Genomic DNA, 14,295 nt, shown 5'->3' on the forward strand with positions numbered 1-14,295 from the left:
CAGAGTTGCAGTGAAAAGATAAAGACAAGACCGACGCTGTGTTTTACTCTGAAGCCTGAAGGTTGATTTGATTTTTTTTAAAGCAGTTCTGTGTACTGTTCACGTGAACGGGGCATGTTGAATCCCAACAAATCAATCCTGGATGCTCACGTTGTAAAAAGCAAAGAAGAAAAAAGAGCAGTGACAGCCATGGCTGGCGGAGGAGCTGAAGAACTGGAAAAGCCTCCCACTTCATTTAAGTCTCATGTATGGGAGCATTTTGGCTTCCCTGTCAAATATGATGACAGAAGAAGGGTGGTGGACAACACCATTACGGTGTGTAGGCATTGTGCCACAAGAAAGCCGTATGATCATGGAATACATTGAGCATGGCCACACATTTAGAGCGTCATCACCCTGTGTGTCAGTGAAGGGAGCCAACTCAGCCAAGAGACAACCTCTCACCGCGGCATTGAAGCAGTCCTTTGCTGCAGAATCAGACCAGGCTAAAGCCATCACCAAATCTATTGGGATGTTTATCACTGCAGACATGAGGCCATACTCTGTAGTGGAAAACAAAGGGTTTCAAAATATGGTGAAAGTGCTTGAGCCACGCTATGAAATCCCCTGGCGCACCCACTTCCATATGAAGATCATGACAGATCTTTATGAACAGGAAAATATCAAAATTGTCGACGAATTATCCAAGGCATCCTCTGTTGCCCTCACCACATTCGGGTGGACCTCCAGGGCAACGGAAAGCTACGTGACTGTGACTGCTCACTACACTACAGAGATGTGGGAGATGTGAAGTCCGGTGCTACAGACACGACCCCTCTATAAGAGTCACACAGGCACAAATCTGCCGCAAATACTGCTAGGAGCAGTAGCAGAGTGGAAGCTAGAGAGGCCTAATAGCAGTATCCCAACCACCACAGATAATGCCAAGAACCAAGTAAATGCAGCGATAGAAGCTGGACTGGGGCCACAGATAGCTTGCTTTGCACATGTGATCATGTGCATCTAGCATTTCAAAGGGGAATCTCAGTGAACCAGATGGGAGGATCAGGAAGGTGGTTTCCTTTTTCCACCGAAGCACAACAGCCACTCAGGTTAAGACCAAGCAAGAAATACCACAGCTATCGACCCACAAGCTCATACACCATGTCACAACAAGATGGAACTCTACTTATGACATGTTGGAGCGCAATCTTGAGCAGCAGGCAGCTGTATACTCTGCACTGACAGACAAGACCCTGGAAAAACATTAAGACATTTTCACCTTGTCTGATGATGACGTGAAAGTGGCAGAGGAGGTCCTCCAGGTGCTCAAACACCTCAAAACGGTTACAACCCGATTGAGCACTGAAACAGCACCGTCTGTGTCCATGATCCTACCTCTGAAAACAAGGATTCTACAATCCATGGCACCAAGTGAGGAAGACAGCACCATCACTAGCGATGTCAAGGCTGCCATTAGAGAGGACCTGAACCCCAGATACCCCCCTAATGTACAGGACTACCTTCATAAATCTACTGCACAGGTTCAAGTCCCTGTCTCACATAGACCCTGCCCTATGCGGAAGACATACAGTGATCTCACCACTGAGATTGTGGCCACTGAAGAGGTAAAAAATAAAAAATAAGAGTGAATTACTTACATAATAAATATTCTGCAGTCTAATCTTAGTCTATGCTATTGCTATTATAATCATCCATTTTTGATTTGGAATAATAATAATGGCTTTTATTAAATGTTATTGCCACAATTATAGTTCTATGAAATATGAAAATAAATAATTAGTTAGTTTAATAGATCAAGTCATTTTTTCTGCAAGGTCAAGCCACAGAGCCAACAAGAGCAGACTCAGAGGCATCTCCTCCACAAAATAATTTGGCCATGAAGGAGCTTTTCGGGGAGACCTTTGCGAGCAAGGACACAGACAAGACGTTTGCCAACACCATCAAAGAGGAGGTGGCATCCTACAAGGCAGCAAGCGGCATTCCAGTGGATGGTGATCCACTGGCATGGTGGAAAAGCAATGAGTGTAAATACCCTCACATTGCCATAATGGAAAGAAGCTACCTGGCTGTGCCTGGCACTTCAGTTCCGAGCGAGAGGGTGTTCTCCACGGCAGGGGACATATGTTGACCCCAAATAGGTCTACCCTTTCCCCAGACAATGTAGACAACCTCATCTTTTTGAAATGGAATTTGAAGTTATAAGCTCAGGTCTGCTTTGCTTTCTTTTTTTTTATATGGAAACAGGCTATTTTTTCATTCACTATTGTTCAAAGGAAGAAGGTATCACGCCTCATATTGCACTTTAATTTAACAATTGAGTATTGAATATTTTTAGATATTATTTAAACATTGAACAGTTCCTTGTTTTAAGTGTTCTTTAAGTAATAAAGCAAAATTATATTTGTCTCCCTTTTTGTTTTTTGCTGATCCTAAAATAATCAGATCCGTTGAACCACTAACTCAAACATATACAGTTGGCCTTGCTGTTATGATTTTAGTTGTCCTTGATGTCCTTTGTTTTTTTGCATAGTTTTTTTCTGTTTTCTTTTACTCGTGAGTTCATTTTCTTGGTTGTTGGTGGATGGGGGTGGGGAATGGGGGTGGGGAAAGGAATAAAAAAAAAAAAAAAAAAAATCTTTCCTCTTTTCTTTATTTTATCTTGGGGAGGGTGACAGTGGGTGGGGTCTCGGATGGTTGAGGGACACCTATGGGGAACTGTGTGGGGGATCATGAAGGGTTCAAGTCCCCATTTTTTGGGGCCCTGTGGGAGATCTGTCGACGTGCCCTTGAGCAAGGCGTTGACCCTGGATGCTTCTGTGTGTCGCTCTGAATGGGAGTCTGTTGGATGACTGGTGTGGTGTAGTTGTTGAGCGTCTTCACTGCAAGTATATTGTATGTTTCGGATATTCAATAAAAATACGAATATTTTTTTTTTTTAAACAGCTGGTTCTCCAGGAGGCGTTGGAGAACCTGTCGTGAAGCACATGTTCTTGGGTGGAACGGGAGAAGATGAGGATGTCATCTAGGTAGAACATCATTGACCAGAGCCTTGAACACAGCAGGGGCGTTGGTAAGGCCAAACGGCATGACCAGATACTCGTAGTGACCACTGGCCGTGTTGAAGGCGGTCTTCCACTCGTCTCCTTCCCGTATCTGCACCAGGTGGTAGGTGTTCCGTAGATCCAGCTTGGAAAACACAATGGCCCCCTGGAGCGGCTCGAAGGCCGAGGAGATGAGTGGTAGTGAGTAGCGGTTCTTAATCGTTATGTCATTGAGACCCCAGTAGTCGATCCACGGGTGCAGGAGCTTGTCCTTCTTCTCCACAAAGAAGAACCCTGCGTGGGCGGGAGAAGAAGGATGAATCCTGCAGCAAGGGAGTCCCCAATGTAGGTCTCCATCGCCTTGGTCTCTGGTCCTGACAGAGAGTACAGTTGACCCCGGGGCGGAGTCGTGCTAGGGAGAAGGTCAATCCTGCAGTCATAAGGTCGGTGCGGCGGGAGCGAAGTGGCACGGGCCTTGCTGAACACCTCCCGGAGGTCCTGGTACTCCGAGCCCCAAGGAAGACGTCCCGTGGCAGGTTGTGCTGACTTTAGGCAATAGGAGTGGGTTCCAGCCCATGATGGCACCAATAGACCAGTTAATGAGGGGATTGTGTCACTGGAGCCAGGAGAATCCCAATACCACGGGAATCAGAGGGGACTTGATAAGCAGGAACTGGATAGCCTCGATGTGGTTCCCTGACAAACGTAGGTTGATGGGAGTGGTGCTGTGGGTGACTCAGCCTATAATGTCCATGGGAATGGAGAAGGGCTGAGTGGGGATGTTCAGCTCGGACGCCAGGGTAGCGTGCAAAAAGCTCTCGTTGGCCCAGAGTCAGATTTGGACGGACCAGATTTGGACGGATCTCCCCACAGCAGAATGGCATGAAAAGGGGTGTGAGCAAGGGAAGCAGGAACGTTCTCCATATGGCCCACCAGAGTACTCGCTCCTACCGGTGAGCCTGTTTTTTTTAAATGACCAAGAGTCCCGCAATACAGACAACTCTTCGTGTCAATCCTGTATTGCCATTCTGCTGGCGACAGCCCAGCTGTGCCTAGTGGCATAGGCTCAGGAGGCGGTGACTCGACCGTCTTCGGCAGTCCTCGGAGCAGGTCGGGAAGCCTTGGGTTCTCTTGGCGTACGAGCGAAGTCCAATTTCCTCTCCCTCCGTCGTTCCCGTAATCGCCCGTAGATGCGAATGGTCAAATGGATAAGGGAATCATGCTCTGTAGGTAACTCCCGGGCTAAAAGATCCTCCTTGACCTCCTCCGAGACGCCATGCAGGAACATATTGAACAGTGCCTCTTGATTCCAAGCACTCTCTGCTGCCAACGTGCAGAAATCCACCGCATAATCAGCTACACTGCGGGAGTCCTTCCGGAGCTGGATTAGCTTACGGGCGGCCTCTCACCCAGAGAACAGGGCATCAAAAACCTTCCTCACTTCTCGAACACCTCCAGACTAGGCTGTTGTTCCCACACGGCAGTAGCCCAGGTGAGGGCCCTCCCGGACATCAGCGTGATGAGGTAGGCTATCTTGGAGCGATCCGAGGGGAAGGAGGAGGGCTGAAGCTCGAAGATGAGGGCACACTGGTCAAGGCAGGCAGGGGTCAATAAACCAGAGGTGGGGCAACGGTACCGGATGGCAGGCAGGCTCAGGGGATAGGCAGAGTGGTCAGGCAGGCGGGCTCAGAGTCAGGACAGGGAAAGATCAAAACCAGGAGGGTGAGAAAAAGAGAAACTGGGACAAGCAGGAGCTGAGAATAAAAACGCTGGTTGACTTGACAAACAAGACGAACTGGCAACGGACAAACAGAGAACACAGGTATAAATACACAGCGGATAATGGGGAAGATGGGCGACACCTGGAGGGGGGTGGAGACAATCATAAGGACAGGTGAAACAGATCAGGGTGTGACAATTTGCCTATTTCATCATATTATAAGCGGAGCAATTCGCACACGGCAGTAGGCTATAAACACATATTTTTCAAAATGCAATCAATTAGCTGGAAAACACCATTCTCAAAAGTGATAGCAAATGCAATATAATGCTTTTATTATAAAGGTGCATTTTTATGGTGAAAATGACCTTCCCCAAACATGAAACTCACTCACTCCTTATGTATGCCAGTTAGGCTCTACACCCGTTGTAAAGCGGATTAATGTGCTTAATTTTAAGAAGTAATTTGGCCACTTTAGTTGTGATACAAACCTTATAAAAACATATAGGCCTATGGTCTTAGCTACATGAGGTGTGCAACTATGATTTAAAAAGTTGCAAAAAAAGGCATGCGCTGTTTTTTGCCTTACTGCACACAAGCTGGGCGTCATTCACAAGTGATAATATATAATTCACAAGTGATAGGCTAATATTGTCACCCATCAGACTATTCTTTATTTAATCTTGTCTTTACATATACTCAGGGTTGGGGAGTAACGGATTACATGTTACATGTAAGGGATTACAAAAAACGGTAACTGTAATCCGTTATGTTACCAGCAAAAATATTTTAATCAGATTACCGATACTTTTGAAAAACTAGATGATTACTTCGAGGATTACTTCTAAATTCATAAAGGATGTTTGCGGAAAAAAATCTTTGACACTTCTCTGTTTTCTCAATGACATTCAAATCAGCATTGAAAAAAGGCGCAAATGTAAGTTTGTTTCACCTGAGCGAGTCTGACCAAAAGTCCGAGACCACTATGATGACACACCAAATGTGTTTGATGGATCGCGGGAAAAGAGCAGGAATAGGCTTTTGTAGGCTACAGTCCAAGCTGTCTACCAATGGTGCGACTGCTGTTGTCAGGGGTTCACCTAGAGGTCATGATAGGGGCTGTACCAAATGTTTGATGTATTATAATAATTGATTATGCTTATGTTGTATTAATAGAAGGGGAGGGGTTATAAGACCCCGCCCTCCTTACTTTTATAGGGTCCTAGACTACAGATTAACAATATATATATTAATTTTAGAGGTTTAGTATTGTTCCACAGTTGTTTTCTAGTCTCTCTGCCTCTTATAAAGAGACCCCTCTGAGAAATGTGTGACTGAGACATAACTCTGCAGGGGAGTGTAGGAGATAAGAGACTAGTCAGACATTCCACAATAAATCCACTTTGGGGAGTGGACATTTATTGCCTAGGCCTTAGAAAACACCGGAACTATTGTATCTCTCTTGCAAGTTTATATAGCAGTGTATGCATGGGCTTGGTCTGATGAGTAGAAGGTAATGACATATGCAGTGACATCACAAGGGCTGGACTTCAGGTTTAATAAAATAACTTGGGACCTTTTGTATTTTGCAGAACTTACTCGGAAACATGCGTTATGTTACTGTTGTCAACTTCTGTCTGCAATTGCATTAATAAAGGTTTTTGAATTATTTAATTAAAGATATTGTCATAATGCTAATTTCACTAATGAGTCAATGATTGACAAGGAACGAGGAAACGAACCCCAACACTGTCGGCATCCAACGATTATCCAACTTGAATAAACGCTTGGAGGTAAGAATGACAGTAGTGGTGTAGACTACGGCGATACAGATATCACTTATTATTGATATCTACATAACGTTAGCGCGTTGATGTGAATCACACTGCTGCTTTCTCATTTAGCTATTTGCTCCTTAAGGATTGTGGTTGTTGTGAATGGCTGTTCACAAATCTAAATGTGTATTTGAACCCAACAATGGTTGAATTCAATCATTGTTTTTGAAACCAGTTGACAGCAAGTGAAAAATGCGCTCTTGCAACAGCTGCAGATTGCGGATCCCAGCCTGTGGAATAAAAGTGGGGCTTTTATTGCTCAATCTAATTAATTCTGATAAAATAAATAAATCCATAGGTCTAATGGACACATGCTCAAAATTACACACTTTTGATAGACTTAAAGGGACAATCTGTAGTTGCCACATCTATTTTTGGACCTATACATTATATATACAGTGCCAGTCAAAAGTTTGGACACACCTACTCATTCAAGGGTTTTTCTTTATTTTTACTATTTTATACATTGTATAATAATAATAGTGAAGACATCAAAACTATGAAATAACACATAAGAAATCATGTAGTAACCAACAAATCAAATATATTTTAGATTTTAGATTCTTCAAAGTCGCCACCCTTTGCCTTGATGAAAGCTTTGCACACTCTTGGCAAAGAATGCCATTCCATGAGCGCATAATTTATTTTTCAACTCGAATCAACGAGCCCAATCAGTCCTCCATGACAACAAAATCATAAACCAGACAGTTGGGCTGGCTAATAAGTCCTTAGTTTTGGGGCCATGCTCAGGTAAAACAATTTGGCTAATCTATACGTCCATATTTCCAAGTCCTATTCTTGAAGATCAAGGGGTGTAATATTTATTGGAATGACTGGAATTCTGATAGACTTTGGTTTTTAATGTACAGATATAATTGTATCGTATTATCATATGTAGTAGAAAGTGATGGGTTAGAAGAAGCCTACATAACCATCCCATGAAGTATAATGTAACATCCATATTGCCAGCTATGTAAACTTTAACATTGATTTATCCTGCAATAGATGTTGTTCAATTGGTAACATACATTTTTGTCTTCTTATAATACCTCTTAAGGGGAAAGTAATCTAAAAGTAACCGAATGTAATCAGATTACGGTACTGAGTTTGGGTAATCCAAAAGTTACGTTACTGATTACAATTTTGGACAGGTAACTAGTAACTGTAACGGATTACATTTAGAAAGTAACCTACCCAACCCTGCATATACTAAATAATATAAGTGTGACATTTGTTTTGATTTAGAATGGACCATTGTCATGCACCTGTCTCATAACAGGGGTAGGGGGAAAAAAATGTCATCTATGCACTTAAATAGCGAATGTAGGCAGTGGAGGCTGCTGAGGGGAGGACAGCTCATAATAATGACTGAAATGGAGCAAATGGAAGGCCATCAAACCATGTGTTTGATGTATGTGATACCATTCCCCTCATATCGCTCCAGCCATTACCACGAGCCCGTCCTCCCAAATTAAGGTGCCACCAACCTCCTGTGAATGGAGGAAACTTTTTCCAGGTTAATTTTCATGCCAGGCAGGCTATACTCCTGTTGTAAAGAGAAGCAATAGTGCTTAATTAAAGTGCTTAATATTAGGAAAGTTGAGAAACTTTTTCTCACTCAATTGCATAGCCTATAGAAATGTTGCGCAACATGAGCTCATGGGCTCTCATGAAGTGTGATTAGATTTTCGATAACATTTGCATTGAAGTCATAGTGATTAGAGGGACAATAGAGTGCTGAATACCAGGCAGTTAGCAAGTTTGGTGGGATACTAATGACCATCAGAAGCATCAGAGATTGGAGAAGCCTATCACCATGACTAAACGGTCACATGGAATTTGGCTGCCGTCATGACCCGTGACTGCCGGTGTGGCGGTAATACGATCACCGTAACAGCCCTAGTGGTAACACTTGAGTGTTGCATACAACTTTCTACCTGAGAACAGGGATCAATCCGTGCTTCCAACCTTCCCACTGTTTCTATCATTTGCCTGTCTCCCTATCTCATTTCATTGCTGTCTGAATGGATGAAGTGTCAAACCACCTAAAAAATGTCATCCCCCAAAGTTCAAAGCATACTGAATACAGCTGGCCAGTGTTTTTTATTTATTTATTTGGTCATAGGCCTAAGCTATGTCAAAATACGTAGAATTGCAGTCCCCCCTCTAGGAGTTGTACCAGAGGGAAATGAAATTCACATAGCAAATCTCACTCCAAGGTTTCTTCAAAAGTTGGCAGCCCTGTACATATCATGATCACTAACACAGCATCTCATTCATAAACATGAATTGTACTATTGTCTACTCACACTGGAGACAAATCCAACAAATCAATGAATTTAGTCTTCAGAGCTCCTCCTTTCTCATATTCCAGGATGATACCTGTGAACCAAAGGCATCAATTCAATATTCGAAACCAGACCAATTGTGAGATACAAGTTGCTTTAGGCCTTCTTGTAACTTCAACTTGTGCGCCATGCATTAAATTGCTGTTACAGTTAACTGGTCTGGCTAGCACAGAGACCTAAGGTTATGGCTCTGGGCTAGCCAGTTAGCTCTAGGTCAGAACAGCACTACTGTTATAGTGTCTGTGTAGTTGCACAAAATGGTACAAATAATTAGCTACCTACTTGTCCAAACATTCATTAGTATCTTAATTATCAAGTATTTTAGCATCATCAACAACATATTCATTACCTGGTGGATAATATCTGAGGAAGAATCGTTTGAGTTTAATTTCGCTCCTCCAGCAGAAATCCCTTGTAAACAAAGCGTTGTTATGGCGACAGACTAGCTGGAGCTCGGCCAGGTTGCATGTGCAGATGGACTGAAACACACAACTCACCCACAACTAACCTGTTAAAAAAAGACAGAACTTGTTCCATAACTGTGCACAAAACATGTACATAAAGTCAATAATAGAGACCAGAAAAACGTGGTAAACTCAGTGTCAACAACTGAGGCTGACGTAAGCTTTCATTTTACCATCAGTGGGACTATTTCCCAATAGCTCAAAGTCTCCCTCATATAAACTTGCATTCTCAGTTATAAACAATTAGTTCATAGACAGACAAAATTCATACATTTCCCCGACAAGGACTTGGCCAAGTGATCTACTGCTGCCTACTGCCAACAGATCCCAGTGGTAGTACGTGTGAGGGGGACATAAGGGGTAGCCTACCAGGATGGGTTCCTGGGCCAAGCTGAAGTCCACTGGCTGGGTGTTTCCCACAGCCGTTTTGTCGCTCTATGGGTTCTTCGCCAACTGCAGACCAGCTGAGCCCTTCCTAACACCCTACCTTATTGGACCATACAAGAACATCTCAGAGGAAGTGGTAAAGTAACCAGCAGCATGCTACACATGAACAGTTTTGAATGGAGTTGTTAACAAGTTTGTGATAAGAAAGTAAATGATGCACACGATAGAATGAAATACACTACATTACCAAAAGTATGTGGACACCTACTCGTCAACCATCTCATTCCAAAATCATGGGTATTAATATGGAGTTGGTCCCCCCTTTGCTGCTATAACAGCCTCCACTCTTCTGGGAAAGCATTCCTCTAGATGTTGGAACATTGCTGCAGGGACTTGCTTCCATTCAGCCACAAGAGCATTAGTGAGGTTGGGCACTGATGTTGAGCACTGATGTTGGGCGATTAGGCCTGGCTCGCAAACGGGATTCCAATTCATCCCAAAGGTGTTTGATGGGGTTGAGGTCAGGGCTCTGTGCAGGCCAGTCAAGTTCTTCCACACCAATCTCGACAAATCATTTCTGTATGGACCTCGCTTTGTGCACGGTGGTATTGCCATGCCGAAACAGGAAAGGGCCTTCCTCAAACTGTTGCCACAAAGTTGGAAGCACAGAATCGTCTAGAATGTCATTGTATGCTGTAGAGTTAAGATTTCCCTTCGCTGGAACTAAGGGGCCTTGCCAAAACCATGAAAAACAGCCCCAGACCATTATTCTTCCTCCACCAAACTTTACAGTTGGCACTATGCATTCAGGCAGGTAGCGTTTTCCTGGTAACCTCCTAACCTAAATGTGTCCGTCGGACTGCCAGATGGTGAAGCGTGATTCATCACTCCAGAGAATGCGTTTCCACTGCTTCAGAGTCCAATGCTTTACACCACTCCAGCCGATGCTTGGCATTGCGCACGGTGATCTTAGGCTTGTGTGCGGCTGCTCTGCCATGGAAACCTGACGTTGCTTCTAGAGGCAGTTCGGAACTCAGTAGTAAGTGTTGCAACCGAGGACAGATGATTTTTACGCGCTACACACTTCAGCACCCGGCGGTCCCATTCTGTGTGCTTGTGTGGCCTACCACCTCGCGGCTGAGCCGTTGCTGCTCCGAAACATTTCACAATAACAGCACTTACAGGTGACCGGGGCAGCTCTAGCAGGGATGAAATTTGACGAACTGACTTGTTGGAAAGGTGACATCCTATGATAGTGCCACGTTGAAAGTCACTAATTTGGGTGTCCACATGTAGCTGTCCACATACTTTTGTATATACAGTGTATCCTCAGGTTACTGTATACAGTGGGCTATGTAGTGTTTTTGCTTCATATAGACGACCGGTAGGACTATTCAGTATCCCTGTGCATATTGAATAGATCTAGTGATAAATTAATCACTCCTCTCCCTGTGCCTCCTAAGGTGACCAACTACCTGTTCCCCATCTGGACGTACTCCTACCTGGCCGTCCTCTTCCCCGTCTTCCTGCTGACAGACTTCCTGAGGTACAAGCCGGTGATCGTGGTCCAGGGCCTCTTCCTGGTCACCAACTATGTCCTGCTCTGCTTCGCCCCCGGCCTGACCGCCATGACCTTCCTGCAGTTCAACTATGCCGTGGTGACCTCCACGGAGGTGGCCTACTTCTCCTACATCTACAGTGTGATCCCTCCGGAGAGGTACCAGCGGGCCACCGGCTACCTCCGCAGTGCCATGCTGACAGGCTCCACCCTAGGGGCCACCATAGGCCAGATGCTGGTCTCCCTGGCAGGGCTGGACTACTTCCACCTCAATGCTATCTCCCTGGGGGTTCTCAGCATTGCGTTCCTCATCTCCATCTGGCTACCCATGCCCCAGCAGGGGATGTTCTTCAGGGGGGAGAAGGCTGCCCTGGGCCTGAGCGCCAAGGGCCAGGTGGAGGAGGAGGCGAGTGCAGTGGAGGAGGCCCAGGATGCAGAGGAGGCCGTGGAGGATGGTGCTGGGTCGGGTAGGACCCAAGGTGCCGGGGGTAGTACTGGCTGGTGCAGCCTGCATAATGTGGTCTATGCTGGCAGGCTGCTCTGGAGCAGTTTCAGAGAGTCCTACTCCTCTAGGAAGCTGGTCTACTGGTCTCTGTGGTGGGCTCTAGCCACGGCCGGCTACGGCCAGGTGTTCAACTACATCCAGCTGATGTGGGACCACATAGAGCCATCCAGCACCTCCTCTGTCTACAATGGAGGGGTCGAGGCCATCTGCGCAGTAGTAGGTAAGACAATCTCAGAACTGTGTGTGTGTGTGTGTGTGTGTGTGTGTGTGTGTGTGTGTGTGTGTGTGTGTGTGTGTGTGTGTGTGTGTGTGTGTGTGTGTGTGTGTGTGTGTGTGTGTGTGTGTGTGTGTGTGTGTGTGTGTGTGTGTGTGTGTGTGTGTGTGTGTGTGTGTGTGTGTGTTCAGTGGAGTAGCTGTGCTTTGGGGTTTAACCAGGTTGGTGAATTTTATATTCAGATAAAATGTTGCATTGCTAATATTTGCTAATTACTTAATAAAAATATACTAATAAAATTCAGAGAAGAAATGCAGAGAAGAGTAATTGCTTCAATTAAGGTGATAACTTGGGTAACGATTTCTCTGATTATTGCTGATAGCTCGGGTTTGAGAGATAGTGACTTATCGGAACAAGTCAATCGGACTCTGGCAGTAGATCAAGGGCCTCATTGTCAAAATCCTGAAGTATCCCTTTAATTAAAGGGAAAGCCCTGTCCTCTATCCTATGTGTTCAGGGATAGAGGCGTTATACTGTCCTGATACATTATGGTAGGAACACTTCCCCCCTAGGAATACAATGAGGGTCCTGTTCCAATTCGAAAGCATCCGTCCTTGCTTGGGGTAATGACTGATCTGATATGACTGGATCGTTCTCTTATAATCTCCACCCGGCACAGAAGACGAGTGGCCACCCCTAGAGCCTGGTTCCTCTCTAGGTTTCTTCCTAGGTTCCGGCCTTTCTTGGGAGTTTGTCCCAGCCACCATGCTTCTACATCTGTATTGCTTGGTCTTTGGGGGTTTTAGGCTGGTTTTCTGTATAAGCACTTTGTGACAATTGCTGATGTAAAAAGGGCTTTGTAAATGCATTTGATTGATTGATTGATTGATTGATTGATTGATGAAAGCCATGTATTGAATCCTATGCTTTAATCCAGCCAACAGCGTTGGATCAGTGATTTCTTCAAGGAAGGGAGGAAGGATGCATTTAACAAGTATTTAAACAGTTTTAAAGTATTTACTCAGGATCTAAAAAGGAAATCATCCACTGTTGTCCCATCCCTGTCCTATAGGTGCAGCCGCAGCCTTCTGTGTGGGTCATGTAAAGGTGACCTGGGATGTCTGGGGGGAGCTGTCACTGGGGGTGTTCTCTGCGGTCGGGGCAGGGGCCGTGTTTCTGATTGGGCTGACCAGCAACATTTGGGCAAGCTATGCTGGCTACGTCATCTTCAAGGCCTCCTACATGCTGCTGATCACCATCACTACGTAAGTGAACACTGTAGGCCATACATCAATGAACTCAGCTATATTTATTTCATATACCTTCCATGCATCCCATAGACATTCATCAGAAATGCACAATGAAAATATTCAGTACATAGTGTTATCTGTTTGGTCATTACAGATTCCAGATTGCATCCAACCTTTCCATGGCATGCTATGCTCTAACGTTCGGAGTCAACACTTTTGTCGCCCTCTTGCTGCAGACCATTCTCACAGCCATCGTTGTTGATGAAAGTGCACTGGGGTTAGACATTATCACACAGGTATGGTTGCACAATCCAGAGCTAGACAGGCCATTGTCCATTCCTTTAACTGATCACTGCACAAGTTATCAAAAGTGGCAAGAGATTGACACCTGGTGGCAAATTATTACTGCATTGTTACTGTTCTTAACCCCTCTAATAAAACCAAAGTTTATTTTCCCTTTCCCCAGTTCATCATCTATGGCAGCTACTATGCCGCAATATCTGTGCTTTTCCTGATCCGAGGGATGTACACAGCCTGTGCACACCACTGCTGCCCTAAACAGGCAATGGACCAGGAGCAGAAAGAAGAACCCGAAGTGGAGATGCCCTCCTCAGACCGGTTCTGTTCTGACCACAGACAGTAGTCTATCAGAGACTGAGGGGGGCAAGGCGTCTTCAGGGGTTCACCCTAAAATGTAATGGCATGGTGTTACATACTTGTATTTATAATAAAAATAAAACAAAATGTTGCGTAAGCATTGTTTTGTCCAACTTCTCTTTAAGTCATCCAAAAGATAAGGGGTTTTCAATTGATAGGCATGGCCATGTTAAATTTGCGCTATCTAATGTTTTAGTTATTGCATACATTTATTGAGCAGGTTGTTGATTGACAGACTGAGCTCAGTGATTACACAAACAAACCAAGGTGACTTCCGTATGGGGACTAGATTCAGGCTGGATTAAGAGTAGTG

The 14,295-nt window shown here is 44.8% G+C and overlaps 1 protein-coding gene and 1 long non-coding RNA gene across 2 annotated transcripts in view; one reads left to right on the forward strand and one right to left on the reverse strand.

Moving 5' to 3' along the window:
- Nucleotides 1-9,709, reverse strand: part of LOC139548566 (uncharacterized) — a 29,391-nt gene extending 19,682 nt beyond the window's left edge. Inside the window, exons 1-3 of the long non-coding RNA XR_011669717.1 lie at nt 9,683-9,709; nt 9,297-9,455; nt 8,909-8,981 (exon numbers count right to left, since the gene is read on the reverse strand). This is a non-coding gene — a long non-coding RNA (uncharacterized lncRNA). The remainder of the gene's footprint in view (nt 1-8,908; nt 8,982-9,296; nt 9,456-9,682) is intronic.
- On the forward strand, nt 9,628-14,069 carry LOC139548565 (thiamine transporter 2-like). Its single transcript, XM_071358300.1, has 5 exons — nt 9,628-9,934; nt 11,262-12,081; nt 13,148-13,340; nt 13,480-13,621; nt 13,792-14,069. Exons 1-5 carry the CDS (start codon nt 9,785-9,787, stop codon nt 13,966-13,968), a joined length of 1,482 nt encoding a protein of 493 aa, XP_071214401.1. The 5' UTR covers nt 9,628-9,784; the 3' UTR covers nt 13,969-14,069.
- The last annotated feature ends 226 nt before the right edge of the window (nt 14,070-14,295 follow it).

This window comes from Salvelinus alpinus, chromosome 21 (genome assembly GCF_045679555.1).
Source record: "Salvelinus alpinus chromosome 21, SLU_Salpinus.1, whole genome shotgun sequence".
NCBI lineage: Eukaryota > Metazoa > Chordata > Actinopteri > Salmoniformes > Salmonidae > Salvelinus > Salvelinus alpinus.

What these genes read in the sequence shown, in the direction of transcription:
- LOC139548565 (XM_071358300.1), top strand. Translation starts at nt 9,785, where the DNA reads ATGGGTTCCTGGGCCAAGCTGAAGTCCACTGGCTGGGTGTTTCCCACA. An exon ending in AGAACATCTCAGAGGAAGTG is followed by an intron (nt 9,935 to 11,261) that starts GTAAAGTAACCA and finishes GTGCCTCCTAAG; the next exon opens with GTGACCAACTACCTGTTCCC. An exon ending in GGCCATCTGCGCAGTAGTAG is followed by an intron (nt 12,082 to 13,147) that starts GTAAGACAATCT and finishes CCTGTCCTATAG; the next exon opens with GTGCAGCCGCAGCCTTCTGT.